The sequence below is a fragment of the Quercus suber genome, unplaced genomic scaffold (assembly GCF_002906115.3).
Source record: "Quercus suber isolate HL8 unplaced genomic scaffold, Cork oak 2.0 scaffold_698, whole genome shotgun sequence".
Classification (NCBI taxonomy): domain Eukaryota; kingdom Viridiplantae; phylum Streptophyta; class Magnoliopsida; order Fagales; family Fagaceae; genus Quercus; species Quercus suber.
In genome coordinates this window covers 118309-132230 of record NW_027070139.1, presented here as the reverse complement: position 1 = coordinate 132230, position 13922 = coordinate 118309, and the positions used below count along the sequence as shown (strand labels likewise).

The 13922-nt window shown below is 34.1% G+C and overlaps 1 protein-coding gene across 25 annotated transcripts in view; it reads right to left on the bottom strand.

Annotated features, from left to right (window-relative positions):
• Positions 1-13922, bottom strand: part of LOC111991688 (disease resistance protein RUN1) — a 44389-nt gene that overhangs the window by 19274 nt on the left and 11193 nt on the right. For 9 of the 25 annotated variants that reach the window (XM_065766320.1, XM_065766314.1, XM_065766313.1 and 6 more), the window contains exons 4-5: positions 12994-13857; positions 11632-12909 (exon numbers count right to left, since the gene is read on the bottom strand). In XM_065766320.1, coding sequence (XP_065622392.1) covers positions 12262-12909; positions 12994-13857 — 1512 coding nt within the window. In that variant the 3' untranslated portion in view covers positions 11632-12261. Of the gene's footprint in view, positions 1-8616; positions 8716-8849; positions 8893-10244; positions 10580-10670; positions 10762-10946; positions 11063-11282; positions 12910-12993; positions 13858-13922 lie in introns of those variants that run through there. The other 16 variants (XM_065766299.1, XM_065766298.1, XM_065766302.1 and 13 more) reach the window with 16 other exon arrangements.

Sequence of the window (13922 nt, the reverse complement as noted above, 5' to 3'; positions counted from 1 at the left end):
GTATAAAAAGTATATCTGCAAATCATACTTTTTAATGTTCATGTTGTGTTTTCATCTTTATTTTGCATTATGGTGAAAAACCTACATTATGCTTAAAAAAAATAAAATAAAATAAAAAATAAAAAAGAAAAAAAAGAAAAGAAGAAGGAGTCTTCATAAGATTATTCAAAAGACAAGCCTATGAATGAGAGTAGGCGTGTCCACTGCAACCTCTTGAAGCCCATAATGCATAGCTAGGAAAGGCCCGCTCTTCTCTGAACAACAAAAGGTTTAGGCAAAAATGCAAAACTGACCCTCTAACTTTCACCGTTTTTCAATTCAGTCCTCTAACTTTCATTTTTGTCAATTCAGTCCTCTAACTTTCAATTTTTTGTCAATTCAAGGCTCTGTTACTGTGCCGTTACTGCTGCTGTCAGAATCACTAAAACGACGCCGTTTTGCTCTTTTTTTTTTTTTTTTTTTTTTTTTTTTTTTTTTATTTTTNCCGATTTGAGAGAGAGAGAGAGAGAGACTGAGTTCACCGCCACCACCCCACCGTAAAATTCGCCCAAAATTCTTCTGATTTTAAAGAGACAAAAGATTTCGAAGTCGCTGACCCACTCCGTCGACCCATCTTGAAGTCTTTGCTCTGACCTTGCCGTCACAGACCCACGACAAAAAGCTCCTCCTCCTTGCAGCTGGTAAGTCTCTCAAACTCTCACTCTCTCTACCTCACCTCTCGCTTGCCTTGATTCTAAATTGGAATTGTTGATGAATCGGAATCATTGTGGGTCTGTGATATAAATAAAAGAAACATTAGATAATAAAAACATTAGAAAGTGATATATTGCTGAGAATGGGTCTGTGACTGCCTTTTTTTTTTGTTGGCTGATTGGGTCTGAGGTATATTGTTGCAGTGTTATATAATTTATATGTTTATTGTTAATGAAATTTGTTATTGAATGATATACAATAATATTTGTAGTGGTTGTGGTTGTGTTGGATACAGAGATTCTCAGTTACCAGGTTGGTGGGAAAGCTGAAGAGCATGTAGATTTGCTTGTGAACCATTTGGCTGATTGGTTAGAAGAGGAGCACGGAAAGAACCTGGTTTTTCAGAGGAAGGGGAACAACGTCAATGTTTTTTTTTTTTTCCTGATTTTTCTGATTTTAATTCCAAATTAAAAAAAAAAAAAAAAAACAGAAGCAAAACGGCGTCGTTTTAGTGATTCTAACGGCAGCAGTGACTGCCCAGTAACGGAGCATTGAATTGACAAAAAATTAAAAGTTAGGGGACTAAATTGACAAAAATGAAAGTTAGAGGACTGAAATGAAAAACGGTGAAAGTTAGAGGGTCAGTTTTAATTTTTGCCAACATAATATATTGGTTGTTAATGGGAACAAATATCTAGGGCCGGCCCTAGTTTTTGTCTAGAGCCTAATGCATCAGCAAGCATCATATGGAAGTCTTCGAAGTCTTCGCATGTGCATAGGTTATACGTAAGCAACCGGCCCTACCACTGTAGCTAAACGATAAATACCTATTTGGTAGTCGTGCTCGTCGGGGCCACCACCACCACTTGTAGCCGTCGGCCTCTCCTTTTTCTCTCCACCTTTTTTTCTACTTTTTCTTCCTCTGTTTTTGGTTGTATCTGGGATGTTTTGGTGACTGGGTTGAACTTAGGATGTGAAAAAGCTTGACAATTTGGCTTGGTTTTGAAATTTGGGGCATTTGGGTGGTTGTTTTGTACATCTGGAAAAGTAAAGTCCATATCCAAGTTGAAAATCGTAGTAAGAGAAAAAAAAGAGGAAATAACTTTAAAAAAGGGTATTTGGGTCCTGTTGTAAAATGAGTGATTTTTTATGCTCCATTAGTCCATGACACTTTCTCATTGGGTTTTAATATATAATGTCAACTTTTGATAATAGTTCTTTATTATCAAATTAAAACACTAATCAATTTTTTGTGTAGGTAGGGAGATTGAACCCTAAATCTCTTATTTAAACATCAAAATTTTACCAATTGAGTTAACTGAAATCCACGAATCTATGACCCTTAAGTGCATGCTTAAAGCAACTATACTTTATTAATAAAAAATTCAATCTTAATGGTTGTTGAACAGTACCCAATAACAATAGCCTTGTTAAATATTTTCTTTATGGGGACACTATTTGTCAACCAAAATATCTTATGCGGTATGAGCTATAGTGATAAAAATAAAAATTGATGATGATTTCAAAGTTTTTTTTTATTATTATATATATTTTTAAAAAATTTTAAGGATACAGAAGCCCAACTAAAGGCAATTAAAATTTGATAAACGAATGTACTTTTAGCCAATTTCTCTTTGTTTAATCATGTTCTCTTTATGCTAATACTTACAAATGATTTCCTTCATTTCATTGAGATAATAAATTGGGTGTTTGAGATTAGAATCTTCATATTTGGTTGTGTGTAAAAATGAGTGGTTAAGGAAGTGTTTGGGAGGTTGCTTAAATTTATGTAATTTTAGGATATAAAAATATTTTATACTTTAAATTCTTAATTGTAGATTTTAATAAAGTCTATTTGTAACAGTAAATATTATTTATTACTTAAAAAAATAGTCTTATAGTGTTAGATAACTTTTTAAAAATAAACTATGAATTAAGAAAATCAAATTTCAAAGCATTCAACAATATTGTGGGCAAACATATATATTATACAACAAAATAAGTATTATATAATATGTATGTATTAATACACATAAAAATAATTTCAAATGAAATTATAAGGCATAAACCCCACCCATGGACAGCCCTACTCTCAGTGTATGTAGTCTCCCGTCCCACACACCTCAAATTATTATATTTTCTTAATTCCTTTTGGTAGAACTAAAATTTTAGTTTTAAAATTCTCATTCTCTTAAGGAGATTATCATGATAATCAAAACTTATCACATAATTACAATTGATATTACTCAAATGATTGATAGGCACATTTAAATACATAGACACGTAAATTGTAATTTGTATAAACTCAAATTTTCACTTTCAAACAAATGAATGATTAACTCAAAAAAGAACAAACCAAAGTTATAAGAGGAAGAGAGAGGACTTGTGGTGGGAAACTCAAAAGGCACAACAATACAAAACCAAAACACATCAACCCAATGTAGGGATATTAAAAAAAAAAACATTCATCAACCTAAAATAATGTTGCAAGAAAGAATTAAAAATCTAGAGAGAGAGATAGCACAATCACCTTTTTTTCAAAAGAAAATATGAGAGAGTGTAGTATTTTCTTCAACTCTAAGAGATAAAGATGATAGTTTTATTTATTTTTAGTTTATACTTATAGTCACCCAAAATGGACTGAAGTTAACCAAATGGACTAAAGTGAACCAAAATGGACCAAATGGACCAAATTGGATGAAATTAAACCAAATTGATCAAAATCGGCCAGATTGGAATGAAGTGGGTGTTTATTATCTTTACCTCTTGAAGTTTATGAAAATGACATATGGTTCTCCAAGTATGCATGGAACTGAATCCTTCAATTTGTCCTTGAATACTACATTAGCATACAAAATTACAAATATGAATACAGTGATGACATATGAGTTTTTTTTTTTTTTTTTCAGATGAGTATAAACTAAAAATAAATAAATAAATGGTGTCTCTATTGAAACTATTTGTATTACATGTATTTTCTATTATAAGTTCTTAAGTTACATTTAGCTTCAAAAACATGTAAAGTCATGGTAGTAAAAAGTGATGAAGCTATCATGATTAGTAAGTTACAATTAGTTTTGAAAATGTGCAAAGGTATAATACATTATTGCATATATTAATATGTGTACGTGTGTGTATATCAAATGATGGAAAGAAAATAATGATAACTGTGTTACATAAGGCCCCAAAAGGCACTAAACAGCTCATAACAAAATACGCCTCTATTAACACCAGATTCATAACAGAAGCACAGCAATACAATCTTCAGATAGTTAAATTTTTTGCAGCGAAATGCAATTACAATTTGCTTCTACTGAAATTTAAACCTTTAGCAGTTCTGCATCCAAATTACTTCTTAAAGCCATCACCAGACAGGACATTTTCTCTTTGTTTTGCCTTTTTAGATGAGGAAGAAGGTAGTTATGGAAATGCAAATAGCCACTGCCAAAATATAATAACTACTGCCCAATATATCATCAGAAATTATGGCAAGTGGAACATGAAGGGCTACCATTACCATCACCTTTTTTTCTTTTTTCTTTTTGTGGGGTTAAGGTCTATGATCATCTTAACAAAGACTTGATTCCATTTTCAATACAAGAATTAAATTAAATTATACATCCTTTGGAGTCGCTAAGTCCACAGCAACTGTAGAAATTTAAGTTCACATTTTCCAGACACAAGCCAGTCTACTAAATCTGAAAACAGACTAGGCAATACTAGTGAGATAAGGAAGACCAATTTGTGTGCAGACACCAATAGAGTATACAACAAAGGATGAAGCTCCACAATTTTTCAATCTTCCAAACAACACCTCAAGCATTATACTTGTTGTTTAAAACCCCTTGATTATATTAACATTATATGTGTTTTAAAATTTTCCTTCAAAAAAATTATTAAAATTTTTTTTATATATATGAGTTAAGCTGCGCTTCCTGCATTTCATACGTTACAAATCCAATTCAATGGTGTGTTGTCATTGGACTCAATGCAAGAGACTTCAAATTTTTAACCTTTCAATGTAAAATAGTGAGAGTAGAGCTCAATATGGAGTAAGTGATGTGATTCACTGCAAGGACGGTATAATTTCTCCTCAAATATACCCCATGTTGTGTGCCTATTATATGCACCAGGCAACAAAAAAAAAAAAATGTCTGCAACTCAACATGCATTGCAATTTGCATTTGCAACTGTCGCAGTGCANTGATTTGAGCGTCGCGCGAGAACATTAACTAGTATATAAAAAATGGAGGCTTAAATATTCATATACATTGGCAGATTGCTTCCTCAGGAGCCATGATATGATTCGTTGTCCCTCTCTCCCCTTCTTCAAAACTGTTTCAATCACCAGCTTGTTGGTTTTCTTCCATGACCACTATAAAGGACATTGGTATGGCAATTGAGTAGATGCAATGCCAATATGTGAATGTCTCCAATGATCATGGAGATAAGTAGTTAGAGACCTTGCGTGATTCGTGGAAATATATAATTATTTTGAAATAGAGGTATAATATATTATTCATTCTCTAAATTTTGTCCAGCATAATTCGTTTCCCTAAAAATTAAACAATTTATAAAAGTAATTTCTATCTCTTTTTACAAATATATAATTTTATCATTTTTGACTTTTTTTGATTGATATTATTATTTTGTAAAGTGGTTCATATTCTTCTAGCTCTTGTTATTATGCATTATATTTTCTTAATTTTATTTTATATATAAATAAGGGTATTCAAACCTCTTTGAGTATCTAATATTCCCTCGGTTAAGGTTGTCCATAGCCACCAATAACTCCCAGAACTGATCGACCCAATGCCACTCGAACCGAGACTGACTCGATCAGAGCAACCCATAGTCTGCAATGGTTTCTGACGTCAAGGACAAAAGGGTGTGGGTCAAGATTTGCATTTGCAACTGTCGCAGTGCACATGCATTGCCAACTTGAATACCGAACTGGCTGGCTTATGTCAGTCCAGATTCATGCACTCTCATTTTCACACTCTGGTTAGCTCAAAGAAATTACCAAGAGGAGATCAAGTGGCATGCAGTTTGAATTGAAATGCCATATGCCACAACTCACACGGTTGTACTGTCTTACTTGCAAGTTGCAAACAATGAGGGTTTGCAAAAGACAGGACTGTGCCTACAATATTAATTCCCTGTACATTTCCAGTTTTGACTTTGAATGAGTCTTTGTTTTCTTTTTCGATCACAAAAGTAACTACAGTTAATATATTATATGTCTCATATAGGCTAAAACTCTATCATATCTATAAAATTGTCTCTCTCGATTATCTGTATGAGACCTTAATTCAATCAAGGGCCGGTGATCACATTCACTTCAGAAATGTCCCACGTTTGCAGTGCTAGTACGTTCGGATGGATTAACTTTTTTCCGTTTATTTGTTTATGAACAGCTTTTTAAAAGCCTTTTTTTTTTTTTTCTTTTCTTTTCTTTTTCTCACTACAATTACAACATCCAAATGCACCAGCAGATAGCATCATAGCACAATAGAGTCGATTCAAGTTTCACAAAATTACATTCTATCCAAACAGTCAAAAGCAAAAGTCCAACAGAAAGTTAAAAATTCTTACTCTCTTTTTTTCCCCATCTGTAAAATATATGGTTCTTCTCCCACTACTATACATCAGAGCCAAGAAAATTAAATGCAGACACTGAACACATCTTTTTTAACTTAAAAGCCAGAGAACCGATGCACAATTTGCTTTTATATTTACAGTTCAATCCAGGCTCAGCAGCTACATTGCCAGGTATTCCACCACCTAACTTTTGCAAACAAGATCTGGCTTCTCTTCCCACAAAATCTGCATCAAATTCAAAACAAATTATCTGAGTTCACCTTGGTATACCTGTAAAACATTCCTCCAAAAAAAAAAAGAAAAAAACATTCCCACAACATTCCTCACAAGCCAAAAAATGCCAACAAGATGCCCCTGTAAAATCAAGGGCATTAAACTCAGTCTGTTGTCAGCATGGCCTGTGAAAAAATCAACATCCTCAATTGTACTCTACAGAGGGGTAGGAGCCAAGGACAGGACTCTCCTAACATCCTCAATTCCCCCATCAAATCCCCTTAATCCTATCTGGCCAGAGGTGATATACAGTTTTGTTAAAAGTACACCAAGTGCACCTTGAAGCTTAAAGCTCAAAGCCCCAAAATCTAAGCGCTTCGCTTGGCCAAAGCAAAGCCCGTTTCAAGAAGCGCGCCTTAGACACGTTTTTTTGGCACTTTTTGAAGAAGAACAAAGCACACCTAGACACGTTTTTCTATTTTATTGCTAAAAAAGATATATATTATTAAAGTTAATTGTTTGATCTTGAAGAAAATGACATGGACAGGACCATTGACTTATCATACAAACACTATTCTTAAACTGTTGTATTATAAAAGCAATTAAAAAAAAAAATTTAACATGTCAAAAGATAAAAACAAGGCTAATATACTATTCTCTCTTATGCTTTTGGTCTTGGCCTATTAGATGTATGTTGATGGAACCATATACATCATTTGATCATAACTATCGTGTATATGTATTTTATAAAGCACAAGACAATTATATAAAATTTTATGTTGAAACTTTCTATGACTAAAGTATTATCATATTGTCCATTAATAGTTATTTTCGACTTACTATATTAAAATTTTAAGAAATTGAAATAACTAAAGTAAAATTTGAACTTACAAACATTATACAATTGCACTTACTTAAAAGGTAAAATATTAAAAAGCTTGAGTTTTTATTTTATTTTTATTAATTATCATGAATAATTCTATTAGAGGTTATAAGATAATATATTTGAAAAAGGTGCTCTTTACTTCAATCAAGTGCACAGTTGCTCTTTGCACCTAGGGCCCTTGGCGCCAAGAGACTCTGTGCTTTACTCTTTTACCAACACTAGTGATATGTGTAGTGTGTACCATTTTTGACCCTTACAGTAAACAACCTCTAAATGGAACCTCAACACCTTGAAATAATCAAGTTCAAAATACGATGGGACCCAAAATTATTTTTTAATCTGCAGTGCTCAATTTAATAGTCTAGAAGTTCATGTGAAATGAAAAATACTTGTGCTACTACAATCTATGACAGTCCCAGCTAGTCATAATTTCCAAATTTCAATCTAAAAAATCTGATTTAAAAGGGTATTATGAACATAAATACCCTTTACTGAAAGATTTACCAAGGAATCTGTAAATAAGAGTTGGATTTAGCATGAATAATCTGGTCCCTGCACCATGGATCTTAACAAAAATATTACAATTGTGCAACATACCATTGCTGGTTGAAACTTTGCTAGACCAAAAAGGTACCTAAACAGAATCATTTATGACTCAACTATTATCAAATCCTTTTTGAGTATTTCTTATACTCACCCAACCCATGACCTCACCCACTCCTACAAGGGGAGGAGGTGCCATTTAGGCTAGAGCTCACTCGCAAGTAATTTTTTTTAAAAAAATGGGATACTTTTAAAATAAATTTCAAATGTCGCAGGCACCAACCAATTTCTTAGAATCATTACTACCAAACAATCTTTCTACTGTTTCCAGCCAAGTTCGTATTACAACTGGCTATTTGATGTCCAGACAATAATGTTTGCAATAATTTTAACTTCTGATAGGCTCAATTTACATGTAACTTCATTTTCCATAGTATGCGTGTATGCAGGTATGCATATCATAGGTTCCATGGAAGTGTTTAATTCCTAGAATGGCCTCATAAGACAACCTATCCTCCAATCATGGCCACTTCAATGGTCAGGGAAGGAAAAGGAGAACATTGCACAGGCTATTTTTTGGTAATTACATTCCAAAGTCTGATAAATCACAGACAAATACCAATAATGGCTCTTGATATTTAACAGCAAGAACAATTAACACAGATGGACACACAGCCATCACTTACACTAGAAAAAGCATCATGGGAATATGCCAGTCCTTCAAGCCTGATGGGGAATTTAACATCACATGAACCAACTATGTTCTGAATCTTAAAATCCTATAACAGTGAAAAGCATCGATGTTAGACAAATAGTAATTCTTTGTAAAATACCAAAGCTGCATGTGCCAGTTCATTTTATCACATATACATACATAAATGACACACAGAATTGCACTGAAATTAATTTTTACCTTGAATAGCTGGAAAACCAAGCTTCTGTATAATTCGAGCATACTGAAAAGCAGAGATACAATGTAAGATTCGGAAATTCAATATTAAAACAATAGCATTAAATCCTAAAGATCTAGACAGTTTGCATCTCTTTTAGTGACAACATGATGTGAGAAGGGAGTGAACCATTTTTAATCACGTTCTTGTAAAACAAGGAACAGTTTGCTTGTAAAGCGTATAGGCATGTATAATTTCACCGTTCAGCTGTGTCCACATTTGCATGAATTTAAGCGCTAGTTTGAAGAGACTAGATATCTGAAAATTAAAGCCAGACTACAAACAACAAGCTATAGGGTTCTGGATACTCTTCTGCATCTCCCAGATGGCCCTATGTATAAAAACTTATGTATGCAGCTGCCTGAAGGTTTAAAGGCATGCATTATAAAGTTGAATACTGTACTATTTCAGCTGAATATATTGTACTGGTTACCACACTGATACACAACCCTAAGGTAACATTTGCCAAAGATTTGGGGCATTGATCTGTTCCAATTCCAATTGGTTCAGCTAATTTTATTGTTTTGTGCAGATACCATTCCTTATTCTATTTTGAAAACTTTTCAGGCAAACCCAAATGCATATTGATCAAGCCAGAATTAATACATCTTGTTAAATAAAATGACACATATATGAAACCAAACAATGAAAACAAAGTCTGAGATGCAAGAACCAATTCCTGGAGAACTAAGAAATATTCCTTTGCTGGATGCTGAAATTTCTATCCTTAAGGGCTTTAGAGCATACAGGTATACTGATCTAACATCTTCATACTACCTAAGAAAGTCATTAAGATTATTGAGCAGCGATTTTGAAAATTCCTATGGATGGGAAGTGACTACTCATGTCCTAAGTAGCTTGGAATTCAATATGTGTGGGGCTCAAGAGAGTTGAGGACTGTAACAAGTCAAAATTCATGAGATATAACTGAAATGCTTTTGCTCAAGCTGGCTCAATTTTGGTGGCTTGGATAAAAGAAAATCTGCAGAGAAAGATCCTTTTGGATAACTAAAATTTCTCAAAAAAAATTTGGGGATAAAGGAAACTCCTTAAGCTTAGAGAGCGAACAAGACAGTTAATAAGATCTATGGGGGATGGAAAAAATTATTTTGTAGCTGGATTGGTGACATGCTGATGATATTCTTTACAGTTTAAAACAGGTATGGTTACAGAGTAGTACATGATGGTGCAAGAGTCTTAAGGCAAGGTTTTGAGGTGGCTCACCACTAAAATGGTTGAACCACTCTAGAATTTGACAAGAATTATATAATAATCAAAGTCCTGTAAAACAGAAGCATGTAATCCAATGAGAGAGAGAGAGAGATAGTATTTTAATAGGAAATACACACATTTATTACCATTAAATCATTTTGGTGGAGTTGATTATCAGGGTGTTGGCCTCAAAATAGATGTTATTTCTAATGATCTGCTCCGGATAAAGAAGTCTTCTCAACCTTCCAGGATATGGGTCCTCATAGGAGCAACCAGCTTCACTCTTTTGCTTATCATTTGGAGTATCACTTGCTACTGATTGATGGATGAAATCCATATTGTGGGAAGGCTCATCAGTAGAGCACTCAATAATTGTTTGCCCAAACTCTTCAAGCTCTTGAGGGAATAAGAAACCTCTCCCCCATTTCAGCACCATCAAAAGTGGGAAGTAGCTTAAAACTGAAACCTCAATGTGACTGCACTGATTCCAAAAAACAAAAAATAATAATAATCTGAGAATTACCCACAAGGTAAACTCTACATATCAGCATGTTGGAATTTACAAGACTAACCCACAATTCGGCACTGTCAAGATTGGCAATTTTCTAGCAATTGAATCCTCAATAAAGATGAATCCTTAGTTGATAGCAGATAATCCCTCAACTACAAATATTTTACAGAAAGAAATTAATAATACTCATTGAGAGCAACAAGAGTGCAGATTTTTGCAATTTCTTCTTTCCATTTGATTTTACAACGACACTGAGATTGCAAGAGTCTATTGCATTCTCCTATGGAAAATTGTAATAAATACTATAAGGAGAGACTAAAATGAGTGTAGATTTTACCCTCCCATAATTGAACAAAAATGATGAGCACACAATCAGTTGCACCTATCTTCTTGTCTGCTAGCAGGGCAACAATTTGTCCTCACCAACAGAGTCCAATAAAATGGCCCTTATCACTGATTAAAAAGAGAGAAATGCAAGCATACGCCAATGAATTTAAGAAGAAAATATAAATATACAGCTACAAATAAACAATATTCTTTAGAGTGAGAAAGATGGTGACTTTTACACAATGGGCTCCCCCATTAGGACTGAACTTGTTAAAAGAAAAATTACTGTCAATTCAGGATGTGTAATGTTTGAAGAAGGAGAAGAAACATTGGGCCACTTATTTACCAAATATCCATTTGCAAGGGCATTGTGGTTTGCTTCACTCTCGAATATCAGAGCGGACTCAAATCCATCTGTACATCAATGGCTGCAGATGATCTTAGAGGATTATAAAGCTGATCATGTTCATGAAATGTCACTTGTACGTACAGGAAAGTAGTGCTATCCTCTGGACAATATGGATAAACAGATATCCATCATGCTACAGCAAGAAGGTTCCTAATAGAATGGCCACAACCAACAGAACAGGAGGAGCAGAGCAGATAGGTTCACAATAGATTTTTGAAAAATCAGAATAAAATGCAGTAAATAATTTTTTTTTTTTTTAAAGGAGCAACAAGAGTGCCGAATTTACCCTCCAACACAATTGAACAAAAATGACTACCATACAATAGATGTACATGCTTTCCCGTCAGCAAGCAATGTGAGTATGACACAGTTTCTCCATTCCAACAAAATCCAAAAACTTCCTCATACCCAATATAAGGCAACTAGCAGAAAGAGGAATCACAAATTACTTAGGTTTTACTAAGCATATGTTATACATTAATAAACCATTTTAGAAAACTTCTCAGGGCATACTTTACTAAAAGAACACTTTTTATTAAAAATTGAAAAAGTGACTAACTTTTTCATTTCTAAAAAAAAGAAAAAACCTAAAATGGATTACTAAATAAATAAGGGCATACACTCACCGAAGCCAATTACTTAAACTCATATGGCCCTCGTATGGCCCTGTCACAAGTTAAAAAGAAAAAGATATGCAAGCAAAAGCCAATGAATTTTTAAATAATAATAAATAATTAAAAATACAGCTACAAACAAACAAGATCAGTAAGAGAGAGAAATATGATGACTTAAAAAAATCAAAGATAGAACCTTGCAGAGTCATCAATTCTACCATTGTCACTGGGATTCCGCTTCCTCACAATTAGAGTCGCCTTGTCTTTGTGTGCATAAATTCCCAATCCAATTTTCAATTAGATTAGGGTGTTGTATGTATCCACTTTGGATGTGGCTCATCTACTTCATTAGAGGTACCTTCTCCACTAGGTCCTGCCCCATCTCCTTCAAAGTCATCATGACTTCGCTTAATTTTGGTATCCTTTTCTGAATCGTCTAAATTATCCTCATAAGAAGTGATGCTGCAGCTGCTGGAACCAGGCATGTTTTTTTTGAGATCTTCAATATCTTGCTCGTATACCATACGGGCTCCCAATTTCGTTGCCACCAAGCCTAGACCCGAGGTGATTATTTGAAGACTCAATTGATTAGCATCGACTTGACTCAATTCCTTGCCCCTTTTCCTGTTGAACGGAGCATATGTCATCCAAAGGTGACATGAATCAATCTTACCAAATTGTTCAGAAAGACCAACCCTAAAGTCTTTTATAATTTGAAATTCTTCGTCAAAACAATAAATAAAAATCCAATGTGTAGCTTTGTAAAACTCCGGAGGAGGTTGGTGAAGTGAAAGATGGGGGCGGATTTCAAAAACAACGCACACAGCGATTCCCGTATAATCTGAAGGCCCTGGTAGATTTAGTGAAGTCCCCTCACTTTGATGGCTAAACCATTTCGGAATTTCACTTCCAGGTATGATAAAATTAGGGTAATCTAAATCAGCAGGACTCTGAAACACACAAATCAAGATGTTTAGAACTTCACAAGAGAGAGAGAGAGAGAGAGAGAGAGAGAGAGAGAGAGAGAGAGATACCTGAATGTAACGTGCCAGCATTGTTGAGAACATGTCACCGAAACTTTGATTCTCGATCAATTTGACGCAGTTAATAAGATAGAGATGGGGACTAAAAACATCTTTTGGTGCAAAAGGTAATGTTTCCAGTGAGGTACAACCTTCTGCCTCAAAATATTTAATATTTGATGGAAGCTCTGATAGTAATCGTAGATCCTCGCAATCACTCAAAAAAAGAGTCTCCAGATTTGACAATCGAATGATATTTTTAGGAAGGCAATCGAATTTATTTCCCCTCAGATTTAAATGATTTAAAGATGACAAACAGCAGCCAACAGCATCAGGGACGGTCTGAAGATTGCAATAACTTAGATTAAGATATGTCAAAGAGGATAAGCTTGATAAAGTTTGCGTTAACACGCCCATGGGATCTGGACTCCTTTTGAATAAAAGAAAATTGAGGAGCTTTTTTGATGGTTTAGATAATGGAAAAGCACATCCACCAATAGATAGTTTTTTGAGATTTTTTAAGCGACTGAAGGACAAAGATAGCCCTATAGCAGTTCCACTCACGTTTAGCTCCTCTAGGCCTTCAAGATTTCCAAGGTTCTCTGGCAATTTCACGAGTCTTGAGCAGTCACATAAATTGAGAGTTTTTAGAGACATCAAACTACAAATTTTATTCGGAAGACTTGAAAGGTTTTTGCAACCGTTCAGATCCAATTGAATAAGCTTTTTGAGATCTCCAACAGATGCATGAATCTTATATAGTCTTGTACAACTTTGAAGAATTAATTTCTCAAGATTTAAGGCTCCACTAAGGTCTGGGATCTCAATTAAGTTTTGAGAGTCACTCAGGTCAATGAGTTTCAACTCATTTAAAATCTGTTATAAACCAATAAATAATTAAACAAACTCAAGCCTTAATAAAAAGGAAGGAAATACAAATT